Source organism: Protopterus annectens, chromosome 2.part0 (genome assembly GCF_019279795.1).
Source record: "Protopterus annectens isolate FY-2018-M chromosome 2.part0, PAN1.0, whole genome shotgun sequence".
Classification (NCBI taxonomy): Eukaryota; Metazoa; Chordata; order Ceratodontiformes; family Protopteridae; genus Protopterus; species Protopterus annectens.
The window spans coordinates 1633912557-1633925187 of NC_056728.1; the positions used below are offsets into that span (position 1 = coordinate 1633912557).

The following is a 12631-nucleotide window of genomic DNA, read 5'->3' on the forward strand; positions in this document are numbered from 1 at the left end:
GGAGTTTTACAGTGTCAAGTTGCCAGCCCGGTGCCCAACCTTCCACAGAAGGCACACACTCACACCTAGGGCCAATTTAGAGTGTCCAATCTATCTACAGCATGTCTTTGGGATGAAAATGGAGCACCCAGAGGAAACCCACACGACCACAGGGAGGACATGCAGACTCTGCAAAGAAGGCACCCCAGCCGAGGATTGAACCGGAGAGCCTCTTGCTATGAGGCAGCAAAGCTAACTGCTGCACCACCGCAGCTGCCCAAGATAAGAGAAGAAATGAAAAACTAAAAATAATAACCAGTTTGTCAAAGGAGGAGAATATAGACAAGTTCATATGAGGTTCATTGACTTTTTAAGGGAAAGCTTTTTAAGTTAGTCTAGGGAAGAGTTAGTGGGTATAGATGGGACAGTGGGGAGTAGGCGGCAGTGAATTGGTAAGTAACGTGTAATAATAAATATAGTGCACCTGTGGGAGTTTTAAAGAAGAGGTTGGATAGTGGGTAGGCGAAAGGTGATAGAATATGTCAGCCAGGTGCTAGGCAGTTACATGTCCAGGAGTTGTTTAGGTGGGAAATAAGCTGTTTTTTTGAAGAAGGGTTTGTTAGGTTTTGCATTTTCTGCTTTATGTAACAACTACAATGATGCAGTATCTAGTGTTGTCACCTCACAGCAAGAGGGCATCCCGTTTGATTCTTGGTGAGTAAAATGTGTAAGGACACTAAAGTTTCAAAGAAACAGAAAAAAGTCTTATTAGACGACATGAGGAGCTAGAAATGATGACATAGTAGCATGATCATGTTTGTTGGTCTGAAATAAGTCCCTAGTTATGCACAACAACTTGTATAAAAAGGATGATACAAGAAAACAACTGACTAGAAATCCATACACTTTCAATATAATTCTCTGACGTCTTGGACAAAGCCTTCAAGGAGTATATATAAGCTCCTAGTTATGTGCTGTGACTGACAAACTTGACATTTTCACTGAAGAAGATTTAACTAAACTGAATATTCATCACAAAGGCATAAATATAAATTAAAATATTGACCAAAGTATACATTACACATATAAGAATTATTAAAATGTATCCTTTGTACACAAATGGGTGTTAACATTTTACATTTGCTGCAGCTGACTTTGATTATTCAGAGACAGAAATCTTTTACAACCAAAGTATTAATATAACTTCCTTTCATTGAAGAAACTATTTCTTGTTTAAAATCATCATGACTTGTGATGAATTTTGATTAATTAAATTCAAAATAATGCAAGAGAAATATTAAGACTTGAAGCTATGGTGACTAAATATGGATTTTAGAAAAAATTTTGGAATGCATGGCTGGGCTTAAAAAGGCCCTTGTGGTCATTAGTCTAGTAAACACCTATGAACCTATAGACAACAGAGTGGTTGGGGAATGCAAAATTATGATTCTTAATGAGGTATGTGTAAATAAAAACAGTGGTAAGCTTGAGTGGCAAAAAGAGAGACAAAAATTGTTAATTGTACACAAACACTGATTTATACTCACAGCTACAGCTCTTGTGAAACCAATTACACCAAATTTTGTGGCAGAGTAGACAGGCTGATGAGCAGCTGGCACGAGTCCTATGAAAAACAAATAAAGAGAGTGATAAGCAATGCATTATTTACATTAGACATAGCAAGTCAATGTACAACTAACTGTCAAGTGCTCATGAGCTTATGACAGTCTGATGTTTGTAGCATCTACTACGTATTTCCATGTCTTAAATGGCTGAAGCTTCAATTAGATAAAAAAAAATGCAGTCAAGCTTCAACACAATGAAAAATGTAAGACAAGTATATATGTAAGGAAGACGCCTTCCTACACCCGGATATGGGGGACATTGTCCTTTACCCTGTACCCCTTCACTTAAATATAATAACTACATGGTTATACAACAGTGGAGAAAAGAGTAAATACCAACGTACATAGCATCACTTGTGCTGCACTCACCGAAGCTTTGCAGTGATCTTCATTTACAAATATTGATCATTCAGTTGAAAAATGCTAAGGTTAAACCAACAAGATGAAACTTCATCCATTTAGAACTAACTGACTAATAGGTTTGCTGATGTTTGCATTCAAGTGAAAATGCATTTTTATAATAATTCTTATTATATAATAATGTGTACTTCATTACCTGTTACTAGTGATATTGTGATATTCAAAAGTACCATTCAGTTTTTGCAAAGTCAAAAAATATGAGTAGTTTCTATACAGATTTTGTAAGTGAGAATACTTGCACTTGATCTCCCAGGATTGTGCATGATTTGTTTCAGAGACTCTTCTCACTCATTATAGGTTCATAGTTTCATAGGTATGTATTAGGCTATTGGCCCAAGGGCCTACGTAAGCCTAGCCAACAAGGTTCCCTGGCTTACGCCACCCAAGAAAGTTATTTTCCTGTGCCACGGTCGAGCAGAGACACAGAAGTGATCCCTGGGGTGTATTTCCTATTTCCCATCCACTCATCAAGATTTTTCTTGAAGAGTGCTAATGAAGAACTTTGCTTGACATAGATGGGTAGCCTGTTCCGGAGTATGGGAAGTCTCTGGGACAGAAATCTATCCCTCTAGCATGTCCTGTTTATTGTGGTGACAAGGTGTAGGTCCCTAGAACATGTAGCTCGGAGGGATTGGGATTTCTTTAGCTGTAGCATGTCCAACAGTTCTGGGTTTGACATAGCTTTATATTTTAGGCAGAGATCACCTAGGAGTAGGTGATATGCTACAGAAGAAAGCTGGAGTTTTTTTGAGACCGTCAGTGTAGGGCATTTGTTTGAGGCCAGTAATCCTCTTTGTGAGGTACTTCTGTGGCCTTTCCAGCTGCTGCAGATGTCTTGTCAGGTACATTCCAAAAGGGCATTGTACTCTATAATGTCTAATGAGTGTCAAGTAGAGGAGAACAATGACCTCTTTTTTCCTAGATGAGAACCCTTTTATGATGAGGTGTGCCACGTAGAAGGACATCCTGACTACTGTGGCGATATGGCTATCAAAGGAGAGACTACTGTCCACCTGGGTCCCAAGGTCTCTTATCACACATTTGGTGTTAAGTAGATTGTTGCCTATGTGGTAGTTCATGGGTATAGAGTTTTTACCAAAGGGGATGACACTGCACTTTTTGTCATTGAGCTTGAGGCCATGGCTCTGACACCAGGCATCTGTCTCAGCGAGGCCCTTCTGTAGGATGTCCACATCATTTGGGAACTAGACTATGGGTCCTAGTTTGCAGTCATCTGCGAACTTCGTTAGCCAGAGGCCTTCTGTGTTAGCCTGTACTTCAGAGAAGTAGATACCACAGGAGAGGTCCCAGGACTGAACCCTGCGGTACTCTACTTGTCACTGGTTTGAGGTCAGATTTGGAGTCTGCAGCTTTTACAGTGTGGGTTTTTTCAGTGAGCCATTTGGCAACCCATCTTGTGACATAAGGATTTATACCTAGTTCAGTGAGTTTAGCTATAATTCCAGATTGGGGGATGGTGTCGAAAGCCTTGGCGAGGTCAAGATAGGCTGTGTGAACCACCTTACCTTTATCTACGGCTTTGGTGACTGTCTCAAAGAAGTCGATCAAGTTCAGGAGGCATGATCTGCCTTTCACAAACCCAAACTGGGTGGGATCCAGTGTTTGGAGGTTACCAATGTCTTTGTTTATGAGTTCCATGATGATACATTCCATGGCCTTGCAGACCAGGCTCATCAGGCTAATAGGTCTATAGCTCTCGGGATCAGTGGTGGCTCCCCCTTTGTGGAGTGGGATAACTGTTGCTGTGCACCATTCAGTGAGCACAAAGCCTGATGCGATTCTTTGAAAATCTGGAGGGCTGAGAGGTATGGATACTCTAGATGTAATTCAGTATACCAAGCACAAAATATATTTTGTCAGGCTCTATTAAAACCTACATAGCCTAAAGCAGGTTTGATGGTTTAAATATCAACAGACTTGCTCAGACCTAATAGCAAGCACTAATATACCCCGACACTTGATTGCCCAGCAGGGCAAGGCTCATTATTCACCCCCTCACCAACCAAGTGACTAAGCAGCTCACCCTACTATTCAGGTATGACCAAAAGGCAATTTCAGGTATACTCTCCAGTCCAGCTGGTGAACCTGGGTTTCCTGAGGCAATGTTACAACTGCCTCATGTACACAGACAACCCTCTCCTCCTACCACAAAACATTAACATATGCGAGAGATGCAATTATATAGCTAAATTGGAGGTTAAGCTCTCTCCACCCAAGACTGGAACAGGCAGTCATGAGGAGAAGGTTAACACTTGCACCACACCTCCAGCCTCACATAGACATACTAAACCAGCACTGGCAAAAAATGCACATAAATACACAAAATCATACTCGGAGGCTCTAAATAAAAACCTGCAAAAGCATCAGAGACATCCAAAGCAGACACCCAAAACCTGCACCTCCCGTCACAAACCAGACAACACATAAAACACAAAATCAGTGTGCTGCACAATCACAGCCCTTAAGGCGAAATAACATACCTAACACACTAGTAATAGGTGACTCTATAGTCAGGCACACTGATGTCCCACTCACTAGGCTGGACAAGGAGAAGGTTACTGTTAGCTGCCTGTCGGGAGCCAGAATCCACCACATAACACAAGCACTCAGGTCACTCCAGAACAAGTACAAATATGACTCTGTCATTGTTCATGTTGGTGTGAATGACCTCAGACGTACCTTCCTGGACTACATGAAAAGAGACATGGAAGAGCTCTCTGATCAGGCCCAGACGGGTATGACCCTGACCCTGAGTAGCATCCTGCCCTCACCAAGAATGATACCGCAGTATAAAGAAAAAAATGATCAATTTCAACAATTGGCTAAGCTTCTGGTGTCATTCAAAGGGGATTGTCAGCCTGGGGCGACATGCTCGACAAGCCTCGTTGCTTCGCATGAGATGGCTTGCACCTGTCACCCCTAGGCTTTCGAATACTGGCCAAGGCTCTTGCTGCCCCCATAATGCCTTTTTTCAGCATGACTCAAAAGTCAAACCAACCTCTGTAAACAGCACAAATAAAAAAATGAGGGTTATGCTACTCAGCACCAGGAGTTTAAATCTCAAAATGCATGCGCTCAAAGCACTCCTCAGTATGGAGAATGTCGACATCTGTGCAGTAACTGAAAATGCTCGCACTACCGGGCTACAACTCATACCACACATTTTGGTCACAGAACATGGACCGAAACACAAAAGGAGGGGGTGTATCCATATTCGTCAAGGATACCTACACCTCCAGGTTAGTGGAGCAGCATGATACCTCTGAGAAGATCCATGTGCAACTAACATTGGGCAAATCAGCAATGCAAACTGTGGCCTGCTACAGATCACCCTCTATGACCCAGGCCCACCACTTCGCCTTTCTAGAGACACTGGAAAACATGAAGGTCCTACCAAACACCCTGATATTGGGCAATTTCAATTACCCTACCGTTAACTGGGAAAACTACTCAAGTACAAACTCTCAGGTCCAGCGCTTCCTGAAATTTATCAACTCAAATGCCCTGGATCAGCTGGTAAACTCCCCTACCAGAGGTGAAAACATATTGGACCTGGTCATCACCAACATGGGCAACAGGTGTTCCGCACCAGAGGTCAACCTGTCACTGGTTAGATCAGACCATAAAGTAATCATTCTGGATGTCCACACCACACCACCACCCCCAACCAAGGAAACCACAGTGAAAAACTTTTCTAAAGCAAACTTCACCTTACTTAAGACAGAGGTGGTAAGTTTCACAGCCCCCACGCTAAAGGATAACAGTGTCAAAGATGCAGGAACCTTTACAAATGCACTCTATAATCACCTACAGGGATACATGGATCATGCCATCCCTAGCAAAACCAAGACTCACTCCCCTAAGAGAAGGAAACCAGTCTGGTGGATCCCTGCCATAAAAAGGCTATACAATAGAAGGAGGAAACTAGTTCAGAAACAAAGCAAATTCCAAGAAGGAAAGACATCCCTGATCAGTATCAGTAAGAAACCAAGGTCCCTCATAAAATCATCCAAGGCTAACTTCGAAAGAAAAATAGCCAAGGATTCAAAAGATAACCACAAAGCCTTTATTAGCTATGTCAAGAATCTAAGTGGCAACTCACAGATATGCTCTGAGCTAGCACAAAATATACTGAACCTACTGATATTGCCAACATCCTGGCAGATAGATTCAGTGCAAACTTCACCCCCCTTTCACCCCCAAAAGGGCCCACAGCAATACCGGAAAAGTGTAGTGTCTTGGAAATCACAGACGCACAGGTGAAAACAGCCCTTTTAAAAGCCAAACACACAGTATCAATGGGGCCAGATGGTGTCCTAGGCTGCGTCTTGCATGAACTACAGAACGAACTAACCCCCCACCTAAACACACTGTTCATCCTCAGCCTCTCCTCAGGCTATGTGCCCATAGAATGGTGCACAGCAACAGTTATTCCACTCCACAAAGGAGGGGCCACAACTGACCCTGGTAACTATCGCCCCATAAGCCTGATTAGCCTGGTCTGCAAGGCTATGGAGCGCATCATCATGGAACTCATTAACAAAGACATTGGGAACCTCCAAACACTTGACCCAACCCAGTTCGGCTTTGTTAAGGGCAGATCATGCCTACTAAACCTGGTTGACTTCTTCAAGACAGTCACCAAGGCCATAGATGAGGGGAAGGTGATTCACACAGCCTACCTTGACCTTGCCAAGGCTTTTGACACCATTCCCCATTCAGGAATTATAGAAAAACTCACCAGCCTGAACGTAAACCCCTACGTCACAAGATGGGTTGCCAACTAGCTTACAGACAGAACTCACACCGTAAGAATAGCGGGCTCCAGGTCCGACTCTAAACCAGTCACAAGTGGTGTCCCACAAGGCTTGGTCCTGGGACCTCTTCTGTTCAGCATATACTTCTCAGAAGTACAAGCAAACACAGGAGGACTATGGCTAACCAAGTTCGCCGATGACTGCAAACTGGGAGCCATAACTGACTCTCCAGCTGACACGGACATTCTCCAAAAGGGCCTTACTGAGACGCACACCTGGTGTCAAAGTCATGGTCTCAAGCTAAATGACAAAAAATGCATAGTCATCCCGTTTGGGAAAAACCAAACACCCATGAATTACCACATAGGTGGCAGCCCCCTTAATACAGAAGAGGTAATAAGAGATCTGGGGACCCAGGTAGATAGTAATCTCTCCTTTGACAATCATATTGCCAAAGTAGTTAGGAAATCCTTCTATGTAGCCCATCTAATTACTAAAGGGTTCGCATCTAGAAATAAAGAGGTTATAGTGCCCCTCTACTCGTCACTCATTAGACCCATCATAGAGTACAAGGCCCATTTGGGATGTACCTCACAAGACACTTCCAACATCTGGAAAGACCACAAAAGTACCTCACCAAGAGAATTCCTCACCAAGAGGATTACTGCCCTCAAACATATGTCATATGCAGCCCAACTGGAAAAACTACAGCTGTACTCAGTGGCATACTGCTTACTCAGAGGTGATCTCTGCCTGACTTAGAAAGCCATGTCCAACTCAGAATTGATGGACATGCTCCACCTAAAGAAATCCAAGTCATTGGGAGACACTCCCTCTAGTGAGCTAAATCTCACCACAACAATAAATAGAACATGCTGGCGGGATAGATTCCTGTCAAAGAGACTCCCCATGCTTTGGAACAAAATTCCTAACTACATTAGTCAGAGCCCCTCACTAACACTCTTTAAGAGAAACCTTAACGAGTGGATGGGTAACAGAAAATACACCCCTGGGATCACTTCATTGGCTCTTCTTGACAGAGGCTCAGTTAATTAATCAATGGGGAGGTGAAAGCTGACACACTCTGGCTAGGCTTACAAATGCCCTCAGGCAGATAGCTTAGTACCTACCTATGAACAGTGTGTATCCATGCAGCCAAAAAATAACACCAGGAAACTGCCACAGAGAGTCTTTATGACAAAAGATGTTGAAGTACCAGTTATTAAATCACATAAGCATAACTCCAAAAAAGTCCAAAAGAGAAGACACCAGTCTTGGTAAAGGTTTAAGTCCCAGCGTATCTAGGGATGAAAGCACATAACCATTGTATTTTGTGCTGTGAATCAAATTTTTATTTAATATACTGACATTTCTAAAATTTTATCAAGGCTGGTGTCTTCTCTTTTGGAGTTATGCTTATGTGACTTAATAACTGATACCCGAACTTTTTTATCCTAAAGACTCCCTGTGCCACTACTTGAGCCTAATTTCGCAAGTTTGATGATTTAATAAGTTTACTGAATTTAACATGGTAATGTAAAGAAGCAACACTATGCTAAAGCAAATGTGATTGTTTTCAAACGAGAAACATGAGCGGCTGAGTGAAGTTTGCATTTGTCTTTCAGTACTAAGTACAGCATACTAAAAGCAACAGGCCAAAGCAAATGTAATATGTTTTCCTAAAACTAAGTAAATAAAACTATGGGTTTTGCTTCCAGTAAATCTTGAAGCATGTATAATATGAATGATAGAGATACTAAAAATGCAGGGTGAAAATAGCTTCTCAAATGTGACCATGTTTACACTGCTTACAGCTTAATGCTCACTCAGATGGTACTCCACGTAAAAAGAATGTATTTCCTTATTTGGACTCCCTCTCCAGAGATAACAGTCAGAAAACAGTAAACTTCCCATGCAAATTGTAAAACAGCAAGATTCCAGGACTCTTTTAAGTAAAGAGCTAAACTAGTTTAGTTATTTATTTGCTTAACATTTGTTTACCAGGAAAGTCTGACTGGACACAAGTCCTTTTTCAGCGGAGGCCCGGGGTGAAATACTCCACAAGAACGACAAACATTTACTAAGCAAGGATTACATAATATATTCAGATTATATAATATTACATCAGAGTATTTCATATCAGTCATAAACAGTAACAGAGAAAATTACTAGACATAAAGATTGTATCACATCTGTCATAAACAATAAAAGAGAAAATTACTGCACATCAGTGAATGCTGTACCATAACCGTTGAGTACATTGAGAATACATAGATTTCTACATGTTGTCTCTGAGGTGTTAGAAAGAAATGTTAAGGCATTTAAAGCAATAATTGCTTATTAGTTTGATATTTTTATATGTGAAAAAAGGGTTTTAGTGATGGCTGCCTTTGCTTCATGATGGTGATGAGGTATTTAATTCAATCTGTTATTTAATTAATTAATTGGATAACTGTTTATTGGGGGCTGGTTTTGAGGTATGAAAACCCTGTGTGTTTAATATTATTTGTTCTGAAGAAGTCCTGTAAACTGAAGGACAAAAGTGCTTAATTACTTTTAATTATTAAAGGTATTCTCGAGCGGTACTTGGCTCTTAAGTCTTTCCATTCTGTTTTTTGTTTTTATTTAGTTTGAGATTGTCTTCCATCTGGAGTGGGCTGAAGGGGACTGTATTCATAAAACAGGGTTCAAGCTGGGATTTCACCTGAAAATATTTGCTTATAACTAATCTAAACATTCTAAACATACTATTCTAACAGTTTTAAAGAATCCATCATTTTTCCTCCACCATTCTGGAAGCCTTTTTTTATTTTTAGAAAATAGCATTCATTTCTTTAAAACTTATAATTTTAGTATTGTACTTTCTGTCAAAGAACATTTTTTTATTTATAGCTTTATCTTTAGACAGAAGTCCATATATCTTACTTTATTTAGAATGAATCTTAATTTCACAAATCTTTTGAATGAGATATGTGAATCATTTAGGTCTTTATGGCAGTTTAGGTACTAATATTTTCTTATTTCTGTGACGCTGTTCTTTTAAGCTGAAGTATTTGCTTTATATCTGTTAAATAGGACTGAAAATTATCAGTCTACAAATAATATATTTCCCAGTACACTAAATAAAGCCTCAGTAAGTCTAATAAATATTTAAGCAATACAGCGTTGACATAAATATAACGCTTTCCTGTTTAATAATGAAAAAAAGCTGCCTCTGTATAAACATAATATGGCTACTATACTAGATAAAATATCAAGACAGTTTGTACTGTAACACAGAATGATACATTTTGGTGATCCACAACAGCACCCATTTTTACCTAATTGCCTGAGACCAGCAGTGTGCATAAGACAATTTCCAGAAGAACAGATAACTGGACTGTCCCCTTTTTCATCTGGCATACAGGATACCCCAAGGGCAGTCTACTGGCTATACTTTTCCTTCTCTCCCTAATGCTAATAATGAGATGCAACCCATGGGACTTGGACTGCTTCTCTGAGTTAATGCACACGGCTCCAACACAAGTTCTTTGGATTGCACTTATGACTTAGAAGCCATCCAAATTTTTACATGCCTCTAAATCATTACCAGATGACAGAAGTACTAAGAAACATACCCAGATTTTATGATAAGTTAGTTTTAATACCAGTTTGAAGTGGTGCATAGAGAAATTCTCTCTGTTTTTCTATGTATATATATTTCTCTTGGGACATATCATACTGTCATGGTGGGTTATGGGTGTTTTAGCTGTTGTATTAAATCCAGTTGTTTACTTGATGGTAAAAGGACAAGATTTATAGTATAACATTTAAAATTTATCATGTTTTATTTTCTTACCATAATGATCTTTTCTGGGGAAAAGCTAAAGTACTATGTTATTATAGGGATGACTACAGGTAAAACAAACCTGTAAAGTCTTCATATGGGATTTACTTAGCTCAGCCATTACACCCTGTTTTCCTTTATTTAGCTCCTTTAATTAGCAGCATACAATTCTATAGTACAGATGTGGGGTATCAAACATAAGTTAAACTGTGACAAAAAACAGTCGTGTAAGAAATTCACTATACAACAGAGTGCCAAAGACTTTGCTTCCCTACTTGGACACCAGCTTGCTAACTGTAAAAGAAATGATGATTCTTCATTTTTCATACACTTTGGTCCTACTAGCATTTGCAGACACAACATCCACTCTATAAAAATCTGCTTCTGTACAGCCAGTTGGTGACAGTATAAGGAAGTGAGCTGGAATGTGTGGTTTTATGCAAAGCTGGATTTGACCATATCCATAAAGGAAGGGTTAGTAGAATCATCCTAAGCAGAGTCACCCTAACTTTCTGACAACATACATCCTTAACGCTCTAACACCCTTCAGGGTGAAGAGATTGCTTCTAGACACCATCTTCTAAGAAAACAATATATCAGTACAACTGAATAAAATGGTTCAAAGGAGGTTTATACAATGTTTTTAAGGTAAATTTTTTCAGATATCAGGTGGGAATCCAGATGTTATACACTATTAAGAATGACCTTTGCTATAGGTTGGAACAGTGGATCCTAAGAAGAAATGCTACCATGACAAAACTTTACATTTCATTGGATGAGTAAGATACAGTGGCCATTACACTATAAAATACAGAAAAAAATTGGACCAGTAGAAATTGCACTTGGATGACAGAAAGTCACATTATTCATACCAATAAGAAAATATCTTCCAGTTTGTGAAAAAAAAATTTTAGAAGAAGACATTCTTGGTTCTTTGATGACACATATAACCTGAATAGGGAATAATATTTTATTGAAAATCAAAACATCAATATCCAAGCTATGAGAAACGTTGGTGAAATAATCCAGGTTCTTCTTGAGAGGAAGTTGCAAGAGATAGTTGTTGATGTCCTTGCAGGGGAAGCCAAATTTGCCAGGGTCAAAACTGTGCAATTATGATCAAATAAACTTTTCATCTGTAAATGTTTGTAGAAATATGTAAAGTACAAGGACTGGAGAGAATGCATAAAACAGACCATCACTTATGTTCTTTAATCAGCACTGTGGGTCATGGTCTAGAATATTAATAGATAAGCATTTTCTTGGGACACAGGCAGGTTTTTATCTGGTTCTATCAAACAAAGGTAATTTCGACAAACATCTAATATTAAGACTTCCTCTTATGGTTCGGATGAACTGCTTTAATGACTGCCTTCCAGAAGACTGACCACTTCTCAAAATAAAGTGCTTGTGTTGAAGGATTCATAGATAGTCCTAACTCTCATAACTGCACTGCTAGCCTGTGTTTATGTACCACATTGGTGATTCAAGTCATAATCATAATACTAATACTATAATCATATGACTACTGAGCTAGCAGGCCATTAACACCTTGCTAGTAACCATCTTAGCTCCCTTTCAAGAAAGAACAGTTCAGTCATACCAGGGTTAGATTTATTAATGGCCATTCAATTATCTAGTTCCCTTTGGAAGGAAGACAGTGAATTACACTGCCCAATTTGGACAGAAAGTTTGCTCCGGTACAGGGGTAGGTGCTGCATGATAAACCTATTTGTTTTGTTTATTTGTTTAGGTAGATCTAGGTCCTTGGTTCTAGTATTTGTAGGAATGTTTCATTTATGAAGGTTTAAGAGGTCCTCTGCTACTGAACACTTATTGCCCAATAAGCAAGGCTCATATTTCTCCTAAGGAGTCTACAGAATATTGAATAAGGGGTAGGCCTTCCTGTTTCTCTTGGTAGCACAAGATTTTTATTCTCTTGACCTTTTTTATTTATAAACATCTGTGATCTTACCAGTTGTTGACGTGTCTATTGAGATACA

At 39.8% G+C, this 12631-nt stretch overlaps 1 protein-coding gene across 1 annotated transcript in view; it reads right to left on the reverse strand.

The window, feature by feature from the left end:
• Positions 1 to 12631, reverse strand: part of HPGD (15-hydroxyprostaglandin dehydrogenase) — a 627924-nt gene that overhangs the window by 167966 nt on the left and 447327 nt on the right. The window contains exon 5 of the mRNA XM_044061709.1: positions 1527 to 1603. Within this exon, the coding sequence (XP_043917644.1) occupies positions 1527 to 1603 (77 nt within the window). The remainder of the gene's footprint in view (positions 1 to 1526; positions 1604 to 12631) is intronic.